General features: G+C 59.0%; 1 protein-coding gene and 1 long non-coding RNA gene across 7 annotated transcripts in view; one reads left to right on the plus strand and one right to left on the minus strand.

Moving 5' to 3' along the window:
- Positions 1–18,201, minus strand: part of LOC144341060 (uncharacterized) — a 558,577-nt gene that overhangs the window by 524,681 nt on the left and 15,695 nt on the right. The window lies entirely within an intron of this gene.
- The window catches only part of PDE6B (phosphodiesterase 6B), a 43,454-nt gene continuing 30,901 nt past the window's right edge, over positions 5,649–18,201 (plus strand). For all 6 annotated transcript variants that reach the window (XM_078002801.1, XM_078002802.1, XM_028848195.2 and 3 more), the window contains exons 1-3: positions 5,649–6,392; positions 14,241–14,393; positions 14,794–14,883. In XM_078002801.1, the coding sequence (XP_077858927.1) occupies positions 5,925–6,392; positions 14,241–14,393; positions 14,794–14,883 (711 nt within the window). In that variant the 5' untranslated portion in view covers positions 5,649–5,924. The remainder of the gene's footprint in view (positions 6,393–14,240; positions 14,394–14,793; positions 14,884–18,201) is intronic.

Genomic DNA, 18,201 nt, shown 5'->3' on the forward strand with positions numbered 1-18,201 from the left:
TTTAGTATGTCTTGTAATATTTTCTTGATAGCCAGACATGATGTACAGAGTATAAAGACCTGCTGTAAAGATGCCTTTAGTGATGCGGTCGTAAGATGTCGGGGGAGGGGAAGCATTCTAGAACCTTCTACCCAGGACTCAGTCTTTGGTGAACCTGTGCATTGGGCTGTGAACTTCACAAGGGTTTCTCAGCTGCCCACCCCTCACCTTCTTAGGTGGGACAGGATGGCTCGAGGGGGTGGAAGTTGGATATTTCTCTTCCCCGGTCAGGTTATACTTTGGGTAACAGTTTCTCCTGAGGGCAGCTCTTGTTAAGGACAGAATGTTCTGCTGTGTTTCAAAATGATTCCATTTTCTGTCCTCCTATCTGCAGAATGAGATTTTTCTCTGATATTCACTGTGAGAATGTGTTAGAACTCCTGGGGTAAAACACACACATGTGGTGTCCACCACGACTGGGTCCCCCCATGGTGTCCACCATGACTGGGCCCCTCCCCCTGTGGTGTCCGCCATGAGTGGATCCCCCATGGTGTCCGCCATGACTGAGTCCCCCCCACCATGGTATCCGCCATGACTGAGTCCCCCCCCGCCGTGGTGTCTGCCATGACTGGGTCCCCCCCAACCATGGTGTCTGCCATGACAGGGTCCCCCCTGACCGTGGTGTCCGCCATGACTGGATCCCCCACCGTGGTGTCTGCCATGACAGGGTCCCCCCCACTGTAGTATCTGCCGTGACAGGGTCCCCCGTGGTGTCCGCCATGACTGGGTCCCCCTGGAGGAGTTTGGAGTTGCCCACACTGAGCCTCCAGGGATTCATCAGCTACAGTTCAGGTTTCCCTGCCCTGGAACAAGCTCCTGAGGTGGTTTCCACTGATGCGTTTCTGCTCTGGCAAACCATGGCCCCTGATTGACAGGCCAGCGCCTGCCAGCCCCTTGCGTACCAGGTACCCATGTCTTTGCTGCTCTTTTGGTTGTGGGAAGAATTGTTGATTTTCAGTCTGCTCAGCTGACTTGTTGTTCGGGTGGGGCAGCAGCTCCTGAGCTCCTCACGTGAGGCGCCAGAGACCGGAAGTCCAGTTTGGGCAATGGCAGGTGCTAGACTCAGAAAGTTCCATGCACAGGGGCTCCCCCAAAAGGCATTCTTTCCCGAAAGGCTAGTACGGTCTTGAGCTGCAGCCTGAGGCTGGTCCTGCCCAGCCACCTTCCTTTTCTCTCCTTCCACAGGTGCCACAACCACACCCTTACCTGGGGTTCCCCACCTGCTCCTCCTTCATCTCCCTTCTACCCCTCACAGGGAGTCCCCATCCCATAAATCCACTTCCTATTCTGTCTTGGTGTCTGCAGGAGAAGTCCCAGATGGTCTTGGAACGAACAAGGCCCTCCCTTTTCATGCGTGGTTCTCGAGAATACATGAAGAATGTGCCAGGAATGTAACCACCTGGTCTAGGGAGGGACCGGCTGGACAGCCCTGGCTCTGCCTCCTAGGGCAGGATGTCCCGCACACTGTAGCCCCGTGAGTCAGGTCACCCCTGGCTATGGAACCCAGAGCACCTTTGGGATCCCTCAGCTGTGGTGCGAAGCGGGGCACACAGAGAAGGCTCCTTTCGTTCTGGGCAGCTTTTCCGAGCCTCGGGGACCGGCTCACTATGGATCCTAGGCTTCTGCTGTTCCCTACTGCCTGCCTGTGAGGAATAAAGTTGCTTTCATAACCGGTTGTGTGAGTGTTCTGTCTCCCTGGACTCGTGCATGTGGGTTGATGCTGGTTCATGGTATTGGGAGGTCTCTAGAGTCCTCCCCTGAGGCTGAGTCCAGGGCATGCTGGAGTCCAGGGCGTCAGACAGGAGTCCGGGCCGAGTCCAGGGCGTCAGTCGGGAGTCTGGGCTGAGTCCAGGGCGTCGGTCAGGAGTCCGGGCCGAGTCCAGGGCATCGGACGGGAGTCTGGACTGAGTCCAGGGCATGCTGGAGTCCAAAGCGTCAGTCGGGAGTCTGGGCTGAGTCCAGGGCGTCGGTCAGGAGTCCGGGCTGAGTCCGGGGCATGCTGGAGTCCAGGGCGTCGGTCAGGAGTCCGAGCTGAGTCCAGCGCGTCAGTTGGGAGTCCGGGCCGAGTCCAGGGCGTCAGTCGGGAGTCCAGGCCGAGTCCAGGGCATCGGACGGGAGTCTGGACTGAGTCCAGGGCATGCTGGAGTCCAAAGCGTCAGTCGGGAGTCCGAGCCGAGTCCAGCGCGTCAGTTGGGAGTCCGGGCTGAGTCCAGGGTGCCAGTCGGGAGTCTGGGCTGAGTCCAGGGCGTGCTGGAGTCCAGGGCGCCAGTCGGGAGTCCGGGCCGAGTCCAGGGCGCCGGTCGGGAGTCCGGGCTGAGTCCAGGGCGTGCTGGAGTCCAGGGCGTCAGTCGGGAGTCCGGGCTGAGTCCAGGGCATCAGTTGGGAGTCCGGGCTGAGTCCAGGGCATGCTGGAGTCCAGGGCGTCAGTCAGGAGTCCGGGCTGAGTCCAGGGCATGCTGGAGTCCAGGGCATCAGTTGGGAGTCCGGGCTGAGTCCAGGGCATGCTGGAGTCCAGGGCGTCAGTCAGGAGTCTGGGCTGGAGTCCAGGGCGTCAGTCAGGAGTCTGGGCTGAGTCCAGGGCTTCGGTCGGGAGTCTGGGCTGAGTCCAGGGCGTGCTGTCTTCGTGCAGCTGTGTTGCTGTAAAGGATCACCTGGCGCTGGGTCATTTATGAAGAAAGAGGTTTCTCTGGCTCACGGTTCTGCAGGCTGTACAGGAAGTCTGGCACCAGGGTCTGCTTCTGGTGACAGCTTCAGGAGCTTCCACTCGTGGGGGAGGTGAAGGGGCCCAGCATGCCAGGGTGGGAGAAGAAGGGGGGTGGGGGGTGGGGGCCAGGCTCCAACAACCTGAGCTCACAGGAGGTGAGAGGGAGAACTCCGCCCCACAAGAGGGGTAGCAGCTGTTCGTGAGGGATCCACCTCCAGGACCTAATCACCTCCCACCAGGCCCCACCTCCAACATCAGGGATCACATTTCAACATGAGGCTTGGAGGGGACCAACATCCAAACAAATCAACAGTGAACCTGCTTCCCAGCATCTGCTTCCTGGGGAGTCCCAACTGACATCAGCCCCAGGGTCTGAGTCTCTTGGTCCTCCGGAGCTGTGGGGTGAATCAGTGCTTCTCACAGGGGACCTTCCTGTGGCTTTTTTTTTTTTTTTTTTTTGAGACAGTCTCACTCTATTGCTCAGGCTGGAGTACAGTGGTGTGATCTCGGCTCATGGCAACCTCCACTTCCCGGGTTAAAGCGAGTTTTGTGCCTGAGCCACCCGAGTAGCTGGGATTACAGGCGCCCGCCACCACACCCAGCCAATTTTTGTATTTTTAGTAGAGATGGGGATTCACCATGTTGGCCAAGATGGTCTCGAACTCCTGACCTCAGGTGATCTGCCCGCCTCGGCCTCCCAAAGTGCTGGGATTACAGGCATGCACCACCACACCCAACCAATTTTTGTATTTTTAGTAGAGATGGGGGTTCACTAAGTTGGCCAGGCTGGCCTGTGGCCTTTTTGTGGACTTCCCCTGCCCCTTTAAATCAGGCAGCCACAGCTCTCATCTGCTGATAATCCTCTCTGTTCAACTGTCCTTTATAATTTCATTCCTTTCTACCAGCTCATTGATTGTTTCTCCAGAGAGTTGCCATTCTAACATTCATACCCATGCCATCTACATTTTAAAGATTTTTTTGATGATCACTATGGGATAATAGGGGAGAAAATAATCTTTAAAAAGACTCTAGTTCTCCTAATCATGAGATGCTTGCTGCAGAGTTTTGGGATCCATCCAACATGGGAAATCAGAGCCTCTCTGGGATACTACAGGGCTACGATGCGCAGTTGCTCAGGTTGTGCACAACACAAGGGCACTCCATTCACATGAAAACATCTTCATTATTTTGAAAATCGGCTGAGCACTGTGTAGACACAAATTAGGAATTACCTTACATGAGGCTCTACTAATTTATGATAGCAATTATTTACGTGTTGTTATGGAAAATTGGGAGACAAAAATGAATTACTGTTTTGAGATCTCATGAAGCTTGGAAGACAGATTGGCCCTGGGGAGGCAGCGGTGGCTGCAGCTTGCAGAGAAGATTGCTGCTGAGGAGGGATCTGTGCACTCAACAGGCTCCAACGATCTGCACAGGGCCACATGGGGCTTTGGCCGAGGACTAAGCTTGGCACGCACAGCACAAAACCCCAAGAGCGGAGCAAGTGGCCAACTGGGAGCCCCTGCAGGCTGCACCAGGGCGAGGCCCCTCTGACCAGGTCAAGTGGAGAGCAATGTGAGCTCGTCCCTGGGAGTCGGGGACTGCACCCGGCAGGCTCTGGAGGCTGATCTGGGACTGAATGCAAAGCAGGCCACCCTCTACCCTGGCCCCAAACCCAAGCACTGCAGCGGCCCCGCAACCCCTGCCTCCACCCACATCCCCACTCCCTGTCCCCAGTGAGAATTCACTCTTTTTAGGAAAAAGGGGAGGCCTCTCAGCAGATCCCTGAAAGGAAGCGACTTTGTGACTAAGCGGAGGCAGGAACGTCATGGCACAAGGGCACGCTTCGCACGCCCAGCGGGGCCCACGGTGGACGGTGGACGGTGCTGCTACTGCACTCAGAGCAGCCCCGAGACAGGCAGCTGCAGCCCAGGGCCCTCGCAGAAGCTTCCCCAGGGCCCGGCCTCGTGCTGAGAGAACTGTGCGCTCCAGAGGGCACCTGGCTGTCATGCACACATGCTCACACACGAACACACACACCTACATGTGCTCACACTCACGGTCCGTGCACACACGTATGCGCACACTCATGCACGTGTGCACACGCGTCTACCAGCAGAGTGCAGTAAAAGAACCACATGAAAACCTTGCACCCTGGTTAAAAGCATGGTGACAACACGGACGGACAAACTGGAAAAGATGGGAAGAAACCTCAAGCCCAGGATCTGGCAGCACGAAGGTGCCTGGAAAGCGGCAATCAGCGTTTTTATATTCAGGGAAGTTAGGAACACTGCCACCCGCCCGCCAGGCCGGCGCCCATGCCAGACCCAGCCAAGGTGCTTCCGGCCACATCACCCCTGCCGGCCGGTGGGGAGCTGGCCCAGGAGCCGAGTCCTGTGGGAGCAGGCAGGGCTTGCTGCGGTGACAGCGGAGAGGAGAGGCTGGGCTTCATTGCCAGGCAGCCCCCACCATTCAGGTCCTCCTGCTACCGACAGCCATGTGGCCTCAGAGCAGCGTCACCCCGAAGCTTGTCCCGGCTGGGGCCTGACATCAGGTAAAGGCTGACTAGCGACTCTGGATCCCTCAGAGTGTGGGGGAAGGTGCATGTGGTCCCACTTCCATATCCAGGGTCCCCTTGCTGGCCTCCGGGCATTTGGGTCCTGGGTGTGCTTACCCAGCCCCCTCTCCCTGCACAGGGTAAACTGTGTCTCCCGGAGGCAGGGCCAGGGTCCCACCACCTCCCCAGCACACCCGAGCCCAGGTCTCGGCTCCCAGGAGGGCCTGGGGCCGCCTGTGGGACCAACCCAAACCCTCAGGCAGCTCCGCTGGCAAAAAGTGTCATGCTGTGTGTGGGATCACCTCCTCAGGGAAATAGTTCTCAGGGCTTGGTCTGCTGGAAGCCAAATGCCTGTGCCCAGTCGCCCATGACCCCTGCAACAGGCAGGAGGTCCCCCAGCGGTTACTCCCAGCCCTCATTCCACGGGGCCTGGTTTTCCCGGAAGGTGGGAAGTCCCGGGGTCTGAGCAGAGGGAGCGCAGGCCCCCGTTTGTGGGAGTGAGTCAGCTGGCCCGCCCCCGGGGTTCCTAATCTCACTAAGAAAGACTTTGCTGAGGACAGGGTTTTCCCGGGAGTCCATGCGTGCCCGGAGCAGCAGCGTCTCCAGGGACAGGCAGCCACCATGAGCCTCAGTGAGGAGCAGGCCCGGAGCTTTCTCGACCAGAACCCTGATTTCGCCCGCCAGTACTTTGGGAAGAAACTGAGCCCCGAGAATGTGGCCGCGGCCTGCGAGGACAGGTGCCCGCCGGACTGCAACAGCTTCCGGGAGCTCTGCCAGGTGGAGGAGAGCGAGGCGCTGCTGGAGCTGGTGCAGGACATGCAGGAGAACATCAACATGGAGCGCGTGGTCTTCAAGGTCCTGCGGCGCCTCTGCACCCTCCTGCAGGCCGACCGCTGCAGCCTCTTCATGTACCGCCAGCGCAACGGTGTGGCCGAGCTGGCCACCAGGCTCTTCAGCGTGCAGCCGGACAGCGTCCTGGAGGACTGCCTGGTGCCCCCCGACTCCGAGATCGTCTTCCCGCTGGACATCGGGGTCGTGGGCCACGTGGCTCAGACCAAGAAGATGGTGAATGTCAAGGACGTGGCCGAGGTGGGTCTGTGTGGAGCCTCGGGGAGGCGGCTGTGTGCATCTCCTGCACCTGTCCCAGGTGTCTGAGGGTCAGGGAGGCGGCTGTGTGCATCTCCTGCACCTGTCCCAGGTGTCTGAGGGTCAGCTCCGATACTCAGGCCTCCAGGGAGGCCTCTTATCAGGGCACAGGCTTGTTCTGTGCAGAGGAGCGAGTACCCAGAGCCCCCGCCGGGCACTGTGCCCTGGCCGCCTGCCTCTCCGGCTCAGAGCTTCTGGCTCAAGCTGACATCGTGTGGCCACTGAGTTGGTGAGGCCTGAGTCTGGGAGCCTCGGCTGAAGCAGACTCAGGCCCAAACCTGGGTGTCCCATGGTGGGGACCGTGTAGGTCGTGTGAGGACCCCTGGCTTCCAGGAAGACAGCCCAGGTGGGGGCTTCAGGGCCCTCTGGGCTGGGAGGGAGGCCCTGCCTTGGGATTTGGGAAGAAGAGGTCACAGCTGAAGGTGGTGCAGATGCCCAGAAAGGAAGGGGAGCCGGGGAAACCCCAAGTTCCCACCGTGGCAGAAGCAGCTTTATCCCATGGGAGCCAACACTGGCCGCCAGGGAGGAACAAACCTGGGAGCCTCTGAGCACGGGGGTCCAGGGTGGGACTGGGGAGGGACGAGAGACTGAGAATTGAGACAGGCTCACTGGGGTCACTGAAGGTGGGAAGGCCAGGGCCTGTCCATGCAAAGCACAGGCTGGGGCAGATACTTCCTGAGGACAGAGGCGGCCCTGGTGGGATTGGAGAACAAGTGTGGTGTGAGGCGCCTGCCAGACTGGGTGATGGCAGAGACCTGGAAAGGCCCTGAGGGGCTGCCTGGCAAGGAGGCTCCGAGGAAGAAGGGGGGTGGAGAAGCCCCTTCTCCATGTCCTGCACCAGTCCCCAGCTTCCTCTCCCCTTTTCTGTCCCCACGACTAAGGAGGCTGCAAGGGGCCCAGGCAGCCTCCACTCTTGCTGGATGGGTCTTGGGAATTACCCACCAGGTCGCCTGCCCAGGGGCAGGCCTGGTCCCTCCTTCCCAGGCAGCTGGGGAGGGAGTGGCAATCCTCTTTTTTTTTTGAGACGGAGTCTCTCTCTCACCAGGCTGGAGTGCAATGGCACGATCTTGGTTCACTGCAAGCTCCGCCTCCCGAGTTCAAGCCATTCTCCTGCCTCACCTTCCCAAGTAGCTGGGACTACAGGCGCCTGCCACCACGCCTGGCTAATTTTTGTATTTTTAGTAGAGACGGAGTTTCGTCATGTTGGTCAGGCTGGTCTCGAACTCCTGACCTCAGGTGATCCACCTGCCTCGGCCTCCCAAAGTGCTGGGATAACAGGTGTGAACCACCGCACCAGGCCGGAAGTGGCAATCCTCTTATCCCAACGGCAGTAAGCAAGCAGCGAGGCAGTGACCTAGATTCAGTAATCCCCGGGGTTACCTTCGTCTCCACCTCCCTCCTAAGAAGTGGGGCACCCACAAATCAATCATGCATCAGGAGCGTAGCTTACCAGGAAGCCGGGGAACTTCGCAGTGGTGGCGCCTGGGATGGACACCAGCTGCCTCCTCCCTCCCCCCATTCCCTCCTCCCTTCTCCCCTCTCTGTCCTGCTGCCCTCCTCCCTCCTTTTCTGCCGTCCTCCCTCTCTCCCTTCCTTCCTTCTGCATACGATCTCCAAGACAACTTCTCGTTCCCACCCTGTCGCAAGCCCGGGCTGTGTCCTTCTCCCGCCAGGAGTTCATCCCCTGCCGCCACCACCCCTTCACGCCGTTGTCCCCACCCAGCTGATGGTATCTCGTCCCTGCTCTGTGGGTCCCCTCAAACTGCTGGGCTGTCCTAGGTCCGTCCCTCGGCCTGGCCTGTTCCCCAGGGCTGTTCCAGGTCCTGCCACTCCCACCCCCCGTGCCATGGCCGCACCCGCCCCAGCACTGACCTCCTCCAAGGCCTCTCCCCTGCCCAGTGTAGCTGGTGCCTCTCTGAGGGGCTGGGCGTGGTGTCTGCCCCTCCATTCTGTGGAGTCTTAGTTATCTCAGACTAGGGGAACAGAGACTTGAGTCTAAATTGCCAAAAAAAAAGCAAATTTTCATTAAGTGCAAATTTTCATTAAGTGCATCTCAGCACCCTAAGCACTGCCAAAGGGTGGGATTCTGGGTTCACGGCTCAGTTTACAGAAGGGGAGACTGAGGCAGAGCACATCTCAGTCTGGCCCACTGAGCCCTCTTCGGGGGGTGTGAGCCACACTGGCCGTTTTGGGAGAGCAGCACGTGGCTGTGGTGCGAGAGTCCCTGAGACGGGGCGTGAGTGGCCGGCATGCCACACCCGGGCCACCCAGAGCCTCGCCCACCTGAGCCCTGTCTCCCTGTTTACACTGGGGAAATAATGTCTGCCTCACAAGGGAGCTGCAGTGGCTAAACCGGCCTGCTCCTGAGCACAGGTGGACCCTGAGTCTGCAGGGTCGGCAGGCCCCGGGGAACCAGCTCCTCCCTGAGCTGCAGCGTCTGTCCTCCTGGAGCTGAGAGTGACAGGCCAGGGCAAAGGCTGCAGTAGCCTGGCCTATGGGCCCTCTTGTCCCCAGGGGCCTGTCCCAGGAGCCACCACGGAGGGAGGGGCTGCCCAGGGCTCACACTCTCGGGCCTACAGGGAGCCCAGGCAGTGCCAGGCCACGTGGGACTGGCTTCTGGGAGGTGCAGGGCTTCAGCTGATGGCTCTAAGGCCCTGTCTGCTCCCAGAACTACGCTTGTTGTGTCACGGCAGCCTCTGGGGAGACAAGGCAGATCCCAGGGCCTGCACAAGGAGGGCGCTGCCGGAACTCAGGACTGAGCACAACCTTCCTGGAGCCCGGCCCAGGCCTGGGCGTGGGTTGTGAACCCTAAGACCTTGGGCTCAGGAACCACAGGTCCCAGAAGGTGGACACTGGGCCCTCCTCCATCCCTCCCAACATGTCAGAAGCCAACGGGGCAGCCGGGTGAGAGGCCCTGCCCAGCCACCCAGTGTCCACGGCCCCCAGACAAGCCTCTCAGCAGGAAGGAAGCACAGGTCGGGTGCAGAGAGGTAGGAGCGAGTGGGCCTGTGAGACAGCACGGCCTTCCCCATCCGCCGCTGTGCACCCCGGGCAGGGAGGCCGCCCACACCTGATGAGGGGGAAGGCCCCGCCATCACCCCTTTGTGGCTCCTCAGACCTGCAAGAGTTCACGGCGAGGGCAGCTGGGATGGAAGATCCTGGCGGGCTGGGGGGGGCTTGGCCACGGCCACTAAGTGGCAGGGCAGGACTCACACCCCGGCTCTGACTCTGCAGCGGTTTCTGAGCCCAGCCCCAGCCGAACAGCCACGAACCCCGCAGTGCTGCGCATGCAGCCTCACCCTCCATCCGTCTTCCAGCTCCTCTCCCTGGGACTGTCACGGGAACCCACCCCAAAGGCCCGTCCCGGGATCCTAGTGGGTCCCCTGACCCCTGCCCCAAAACACCTCATCACAGGGTCCTGCACATCGCCAGCAATCAAGACCCTTGGACTCAGTCCTGTGGTGGTCACTACAAAGCTGGACAGAGCAGAGGCATTGAGAACACGGGCTGGGTGGGAACCCGGAGACAGAGGGAAGAGGGCAGCAGGACCGGCCGTCAGCCATGCTGAGCACAGTCGGCAGAGGAGGCGGGGGGCTTGGGCAGTGGAACGGAGGGTTGGGGGTGCTTTGGAGAAGCCACAGTGGGTGTGAAGGCCCCAGAGCCAGGCCCAGCTGCTCGGCTGTGTGAGCACACACAGCCCCCTGGCCTGCTAGAGGCAGAGCAGATGCAGGGGGTTCCCAGGAGCCTGACAGTCCACAGCTGCCGCCCGCTCCCAGGTGAGGCTCCTGGCACATCTGACCAGGAGGCTCTGGGGAAGCAGGGAAGCCCGGACTGGACAGTGGAGAGGAAGAGACCAGCAGGCAAGGACCCCCCAGCCAAGCATCACTACAGGGGACACAGAGCCCAGAGGGCACCAGAGAGGAGGGACGGGGGGACGGCGGAGGCCACAAGTTAATCTTCACCATGGTGTGGCTGCATTTCACAACGGGTGGGGCAGCTGGCAGTCGGACGGAGAGGCCGAGGGTCCGTCCCTGTGACTAAGGGGAGTTTGCAGGGCTGTCATCCCAGGAAGTGAAGGCTGGGCTGGGGTCGGGCTGCTGGGCCAACAGGGGTGGGGAAGGGAGCCACTGAGGCTGGAAGCTGCACCAGCCAAGCTGGGACCAAGGTGGCTGCGGCCTGGCTGGTACCAAGTGCCCATCCATGCATGGGCAGCAGAGTGACCAGACGCCAAGGAAAGGAGAGCCGGTGTCAGTGAGAGAGCGGCCGGATGGTTCCATGTGGGACTCTTCGCAGTCTTGATGGCAGATTTACAAAAAAATAAACATTCCCTGTGGTGTCAGGGAAGCTGAGGAGGGCAGAGTGCAAGCTGGGGCTTGGTACAGATGTTCCTGGGAAGTCGCTGGACCAGCTGCTCCCAGAGGCCTGACAAGGTACAGGGAAGGAGGAACGAGGGGCAACCTCACTCAAAACCATCTGCTCGGAGGAGCATAGCTTCTGGCAGAACCTCCGCGGCGGCCAAGCCCCAGTTCTGGCTGCCTGCTCTGGACCTCTAAGGAGCTGTTCCTCTCGCTCCTAAGGGTGTGAGGGCTGGGGAGACACCAAGGGGCTGCAGTCACAAAACCTCAGGGTGAAGGTCTCAGTGCTGGGGCCAAGGGTGTATCTGGCACAGGCCTGGAAGGACCAGGGAGTGAATGGGGTCAGCGGTGAAGGAGAGAGGCTGTTGGCATCAGGATGGTAACTGCGGCCCACCCACCTCAGCTGGGAGAACTGAAATGGAGCCGGGCACCTGCTGAGACCAGTGATGCAGCCAGGAAGGCAAGGGATCCAGGAGCAGCTGTGAAGGAGAGAGGACGGCAGACGAACGGGCTGAGAGAGCATTTTACAGAGTCCCGAGTGCACTTAAATCCCAGGATGGGGAGAGACTATGAAGAAGAGAAGGTGACAAATAGTGTGAGGTTCTTGGGTGGAGGGCAGGCCACAAGAGAGAGGCGGGAAGGCTCTGTGGCTGCTCCCATACTTTCTTTGTGAAACTAGAGCTGTGAAAATGTGTGGGGCAGAGAGAAATGACAGCCAGGTCTGAGATCCAGGAAGAAACTGGTAGAGACAAGGCTGGCAAGAGAAGTGAGGCTGAACATTCATCAACCATAGCCTGTGTGACTATGGGGCACCATCTGAGGGTCACATTGTGTGGATCCCTGTGGCGCTGTCTGACGGTCACGTTGTGTTTCTGAGGGTTACGTTGTATGGATCCCTGTGGCGCTGTCTGAGGGTCACGTTGTGTGGATCCCTGTGGCGCTGTCTGAGGGTCACGTTGTGTGGATCCCTGTGGTGCTGTCTGAGGGTCACGTTGTGTGGATCCCTGTGGCGCTGTCTGACGGTCACGTTGTGTTTCTGAGGGTTACATTGTGTGGATCCCTGTGGTGCCGTCTGAGGGTCACATTGTGTGGATCCGTGTGACACCATCTGACGGTCACGTTGTGTTTCTGAGGGTTACATTGTGTGGATCCCTGTGGCACTGTCTGATGGTCACGTTGTGTTTCTGAGGGTCACATTGTGTGGATCCCTGTGGTGCCGTCTGAGGGTCACATTGTGTGAATCTGTGTGACACCATCTGATGGTCACGTTGTGTTTCTGAGGGTTACATTGTGTGGATCCCTGTGGCGCTGTCTGAGGGTCATGTTGTGCTCTTTCCAGAATTGCTGGTATATGTCCAGGTGCCATGCTGTGATCTGTGTGGCACCATCTGAGGGTCACATTGTGTGAATCCATGTGGCATCAGCTGAGAGTCATGCTGTGTGGATCCGTGTGGCACTGTCTGAGGGTCACGTGGATTTGTGTGTGGCACCATCTGAGGGTCATCTTGTGTGATGCCATCTGAGGATCACATGTGGATCCAGGAGGCACCGTCTGAGCATCCTTTTGTGTGGATCCGTGTGGTGCCATCTGAGGGTTATGAGGGTCACATTGTGTGGATCTGTGTGGCGCTGTCTCAGGGTCATGCTGTGCTCTTTCCAGAATCGCTGGTTTATGTCCAGGTGTCATGCTGTGAAGGTCAGCAGCCAGGGAAGGGCCCCAAGCGAGAGTGTCAGTGAGGTTGGCAAGGGATAGGTTAAAAGGATGGACTCCAGGTAGAAAGGGAGGGAAACAGTCACAGAGAATCTGAATTCAGCAGAGAGCACACATGGTGGCCACTGTAGCACTGACGGCTGGTGGGGGAGACACTGTCCAAACCGCCACAGGCACAACAGGCACCACAACAAGCAGGCAGGAGTGTGCTGTGCTTGGCTCAGGGGACGCAGGTGCCGATATGAGCCCTTAGGGGATGCAGGTGGTGAGATGAGTCCTCCCTCAGGGACCACCCCTCTGTTTCAGATCCAGTAAAGGGATGGTTGCCCCCACTGCCCATGCTGCCACGCCTGCCAGGGCTCACTCACCCGTCTTCCTGCCGCACCATTTTTAAACGCTGGTTTTCCTTCAACGCCAGCCTACGTGGCTATGGGCAGCAGCTGCATCTCCAAGAATCAGGAAGGGAGGAGCAGGAAGGATGGGTGCCATTTAGGAGCATTCTGGCACCTCGGCCAGCCCCCAGCAGGCTTCCTCTGGGGAAGCGGGTGGAGGGAAGTTGCGAGGAGTCGCCCTCTGCCGCTGCAGGGCTGCCGTCCCTAGAAACAGCACGAGACGTGAGGCGCATCCCAGGAGCTCCCGTTCAGCTGGTGCAGTGGCCGAGGGCAGAGCCTGTTATTTTTGCCTCATGGACTAGTGAGGAGAAGGCCGTAGAACTGCCCTGTGCCTGCTACAGGTCGTACAGGTGGGAAGTCCAGACCCCAGCAGGGCCTACTCGGGAGCCATTGATCTGGGTCACTGCCCCAGGGCACCCTGGCCTCATGTAAACAAATGTCAGAACCAGGAAGTAAGAGGAGGGTCTGGGGTCACATCCAACTCTCTGAAGGACAGAATCCTGGTCGCCTGGGGGTGCCTGGTCTCAGTGCGTCTCAGTGCGTCTGGGCAGAGGCAGAGCTCAGCTGACCTGTTCCTTGGGGGGCCGGAACCTAAAACCAAAGAGAGGAGGGGCTGCTCTGAATCTGGTGGGAGTGAGGGTAGGAGTGAGGGTAGGTGGGGAGCCCCCAGGAGCCAGAGGCAGGCAAAGTTCTCATCACAGTGGGCCCCAGACCCCAGGGAGCAGACCCTGGGAGTGTGGGCCTGGGAGGCCAGAGAGGTAGCGTACAGACCCCAGGGCTGCCAGGACTCCCACCCCGGCTTGCCAGCTGCACCTGCCCTGCCTAAAGTGTCCCACGAACAAGCCCGCAATCAGAATGGGCTCATCCCGCATCCTACCAAGGGCTGTCTCTTGGGGAAGAGTGTAGGAGTGTCCTGAAGGAGGCTGAAGGCAGGAGAGGGTGGCGGACACCAGGAGGCTTCAGGGACAAGGTGAGCAGGCAGGCTAAACAAGCATCCAGGAGGCCCAACGCTGCTGGAGGGTGGCAGGTGTGGGACGGCACGGGAGGTGCCAGGCAGGGTGGGGCCACCGGTGAGGCCTGCATAGGTCTGCTGGACTGAGCACTGTGGGGCACCACCGTCCTCTGCACAGAGGTGCACGGAGCCAGGCTGGAGTCACAGGGACAGGCCCAGCTCTCATCGCCCAGTGGCCACGTTCCAGTGCCCAGCAGGGCCCCCGGGCGCCTCACACCTGGATGGCAGTGGCCTCCGCAGAGCTTGGCAGCAACCCCAGTGGTGCGGGCCCCAGGCCTACGCAGCGACAGCCTCTTTAGCCTCTTTCCTCTCCTGCGGCAGTGCCCTCACTTCAGCTCATTTGCTGACGAGCTCACTGACTACAAGACAAAGAATATCCTGGCCACACCCATCATGAATGGCAAAGACGTCGTGGCGGTGATCATGGCGGTGAACAAGCTCAACGGCCCATTCTTCACCAGCGAAGACGAAGACGTGAGCACGGGGGGCGCCTGGGCAGCCGCGTGTCTGCCTCCTTGCCTGCCTGCCCACCTGCGTGTTCTGTGTGGCACGTCTGCCTGCCCGCCTGCCCGCCCACGTGTTCTGTGCTGCGTGTCTGCTGGGCTGTTGAGCTCCGTGTGCTCGTCTGCACATCGCTGTGCTCCTGTGTGTCTGCGCACACCTGTGTGTGTGTGTGAGTGAGACAGAGAGAGAGCTTGCGTGCCCGCCCTGTGCACCTGAGCTTGCGTGTGCCAGTCCATGTCTGTGTGCTGGGCACAGCTTCCCGGTGTGTCTGGGCAGCCTCAGGAGGGCATGTTTCTCCTGCAAAATACCCACGGGGGCACATGTCTGAAAGCTGGAATTTTAACTCCTCTTGTGGCGATTCCCGTTTCAGGTGTTCTTGAAGTACCTGAATTTCGCCACGTTGGACCTGAAGATCTATCACCTGAGCTACCTCCACAACTGCGAGACGCGCCGCGGCCAGGTACCACACGCTGAGCACGGCTCCCCCGTCTCGCTGCCTGCGCAGAGGCCGGTGGTGGCGGGTGGTATTGTGCTCGCCTGGGCAGGTCCCGGGGTGGGCATTGCTCCGGGGAGAGGAGGGCCCACGGCTTCTGTGGCTGTGCTGAGCTGCAACGGCCAGACGCATCTGCCACCTGCCTGCGATCCAGCCAGAGCGGGTGTGAGGCACCTGCAGAGGGGGAAAGGGGCACCGTTCCTAGAGGCCACCCCTGACCACCTTGGGAGGAGCCAGCATGAGTGATGAGTGAGCAGATCCGGCCCTGGCTGAGAGGGCACGGGGGCAGGTCCGACCCTGGCTGAGAGAGGGCACGGGGGCAGGTCCGACCCTGGCTGAGAGAGGGCACGGGGGCAGGTCCGGCCCTGGCTGAGAGGGCACGGGGGCAGGTCCGGCCTTGGCTGAGAGGGCACGGGGGCAGGTCCGACCCTGGCTGAGAGGGCACGGGGGCAGGTCCGACCCTGGCTGAGAGGGCACGGGGGCAGGTCCGGCCCTGGCCGAGATGTTGGGGACGGAGGCCCAAGGACCTTATGGAGTCAGGTGTGCCAAGGTGTGTGGGAAAATGCAGGGGGGTGACCTCCAGGGCAGGCGGTCCTCCCGTCTAAGACCCTGGCTCAGGGGAGACCTGGATGGATAGTGAGTGGGCCAGGGGAAGGAGGCTCTATGTTGGGGCTGGGAAGCCGTCCACACGGTGGCCTTGGGGCTGAGCCACAAAGGAGAACTGTAAAGACGGCGGGTCACCTCCTGCCTTCCCCGTGTCTTGTTCTGCCTGCGGACGCTGCCTGGCCCTGGTCACCTGCTGCGAGCCTGCTGAACATGGCGAGAGGCTGAGGTCTTTATCTCAGCATCTGGCGGGTTTAGGGGCCTCCTCCTGGCCCCAGGGCTGCCTCAGGGGCAGTCTGGAAAGGCGGGCAGGGCCCCTGACCAAGCAGCCCCAATCCAAGCAGGCCTCCCACAGGCCAGGGCCGTGGGAACCAGGGACCAGGGAGACCATCTGCGTAATTTATCTGGAATTATTTTGCATGAGAGATTTGTCCCTTTTCCCCATTTACTAAGTTATTCAACCATTTATTTATGTCAGTCTAGACTTAGGAGTGTTGTATGCTTAGGTTATAATTCAACACGATTTTGTTTATTTTCTTGCTCATGTGAGTCCAGCTTTGGCCCCTGGGAGCTCTTCTGCTTGGCTCCTGTGCTCTTTTGACATGACCCCATCACTGTGGGGTTTTGCTTTGGTTTATTTTTTGGTTTTTTATGTGTTTTTTATTTTTGTTTTGTTTTGTTTTGTTTTTGAGATGGGGTCCATCTCAGCTCACTACAACTTCTGCCCCCAAGTTCAAGCGATTTCCTGCCTCAGCCTCCCAAGTAGCTTCGATCACAGGTGTGCACCACCACGCCCGGCTAATTTTGTATTTTTAGTAGAGACGGGGTTTCACCATGTTGCCAGGATGGTCTCCAACTCCTGACCTCAAGTGATCCGCTCACCTCAGTCTCCCAAAGTGCTGGGATCACTGGTGTGAGGCACTGCGCTCAGCCTGGCTTGGTTTTGAAATTCCTCAATTTTTAGCTCCACAGGATGCCCCCGGCTCATTGTGTATTTCCTGCCCTGGTCTTGCCATCAGCCACTTCTCCAGGGAGCCCGGCTCCTTCTGTTGGAAAGCAGTAACAGGAGCCGCGGCCTGGGGGCTGGCAGTGCTGGTCGCAGGGGTCACTGCTTCCAGGCCGTCTCGGCCAGCAGAGCGAGAGGCAGCCATGCTCTGCCAGCCTTTGCGAGTCCCCTGAGTGTGCACAGAGCTGCAAATGTTCCTGCGCGTGACCATTGCGCTCGAGCTGACGTCTCCAGCCCTGGCCCACAGCAGCTCATTCTGGCTTCTTCCTCTTGCTGCTATGTGAATTCCCATCCAACAGTGGAACGCCTGGGAGCCATCCTCTGCCCATGCACTTAATTGTCTGATTCCAGCGCAGGGGTATAGCCGTGTCAGGATTGTTCACCCGCACCCCACGGAGAACAGTGTCGCCGAGTAGAATACGGGGTTGATGAAGAGTTTCTTTTGCCTTCAGTCTTACTGAGGCCAGAAGGCGGCTTGCTCTGTTCCTTCCCACCAGTGATGAGTGAGATTTCCTGCTGCTCTGCAATCTCACCAGCGTTTGGTGGCACTGCAATCTGATGGGTGTACGGTAGCATCTCATTATTGTTGTAATTTACAATCCCCTAATGACAGATGATGTCGCACGTCTTTTCATTTACATATCTGCCATCTGTACGTCTTAATCTTTGGTGAGTTGTCTGTTCAGATCTTTTGCCCTGTTTGATTGGGTTATTTGTTTTCTTATCATTTAAAGAGTTTTGGCCGGGCACGGTGGCTCAAGCCTGTAATCCCAGCACTTTGGGAGGCCGAGGCGGGCGGATCACAAGGTCAGGAGATCGAGACCACAGTGAAACCCCGTCTCTACTAAAAATACAAAAAATTAGCCGGGCGCGGTGGCGGGCGCCTGTAGTCCCAGCTACTCAGGAGGCTGAGGCAGGAGAATGGCGGGAACCCGGGAGGCGGAGCTTGCAGTGAGCCGAGATCGCGCCACTGCACTCCCGCCTGGGCAACAGCGTGAGACTCCGTCTCAAAAAAAAAAAAAAAAAAAAGAGTTTTATTTTTATTTACTTATTTATTTATTTATTGGAGATAGGGTCTTACTCTGTCACCCAGGCTGGAGTGCAATGGCGCGATCTCGGCTCACTGCAACCTCTGCCTCCCAGATTCAAGCAATTCTCCTGCCTCAGCCTCCCAAGTAGCTGGGACTACAGGTGTGCCCCACCACACCTGGGTAATTTTTTTTAGAGACAGAGTCTTGCTGTGCTCCCCAGGATGGTAGGACGGCAGTTCTGTGATGTTTTTCTGGGGGTCCACCGTTCACAGGAGGCAGAAATGGCAAGTCAGGCAGAGCAGGGGCTCTGCTAGAGCAAACATGAGGGAATAGAGAGCATGTCCCTTAAGTTCATGGGCAAATGTCTGAACGGCCTTTTCTAAAGGAAAGGGGGAGAAGTGGGAAGCCCAGGCTTCCGGGCAGGAGAGGTTCCTCTAAGTTCTTGTGGCTGCTTTCAGCTTGAGCCGTTTAGGTGCAGAACTGGAAACTGTCAAGGGTGACTAAGCCCTGCTTCTGGCATGAGAAAGTTAAACTTGTATTCAAAAGTCATGCTCAGGCCGGGCGTGGTGGCTCATGTCTCTAATCCCAGCACTTTGGGAGGTCAGGGCAGGCAGATCACCTGAGGTCAAGAGTTTGAGACCAGCC

Source organism: Macaca mulatta, chromosome 5, assembly GCF_049350105.2.
Source record: "Macaca mulatta isolate MMU2019108-1 chromosome 5, T2T-MMU8v2.0, whole genome shotgun sequence".
NCBI lineage: Eukaryota > Metazoa > Chordata > Mammalia > Primates > Cercopithecidae > Macaca > Macaca mulatta.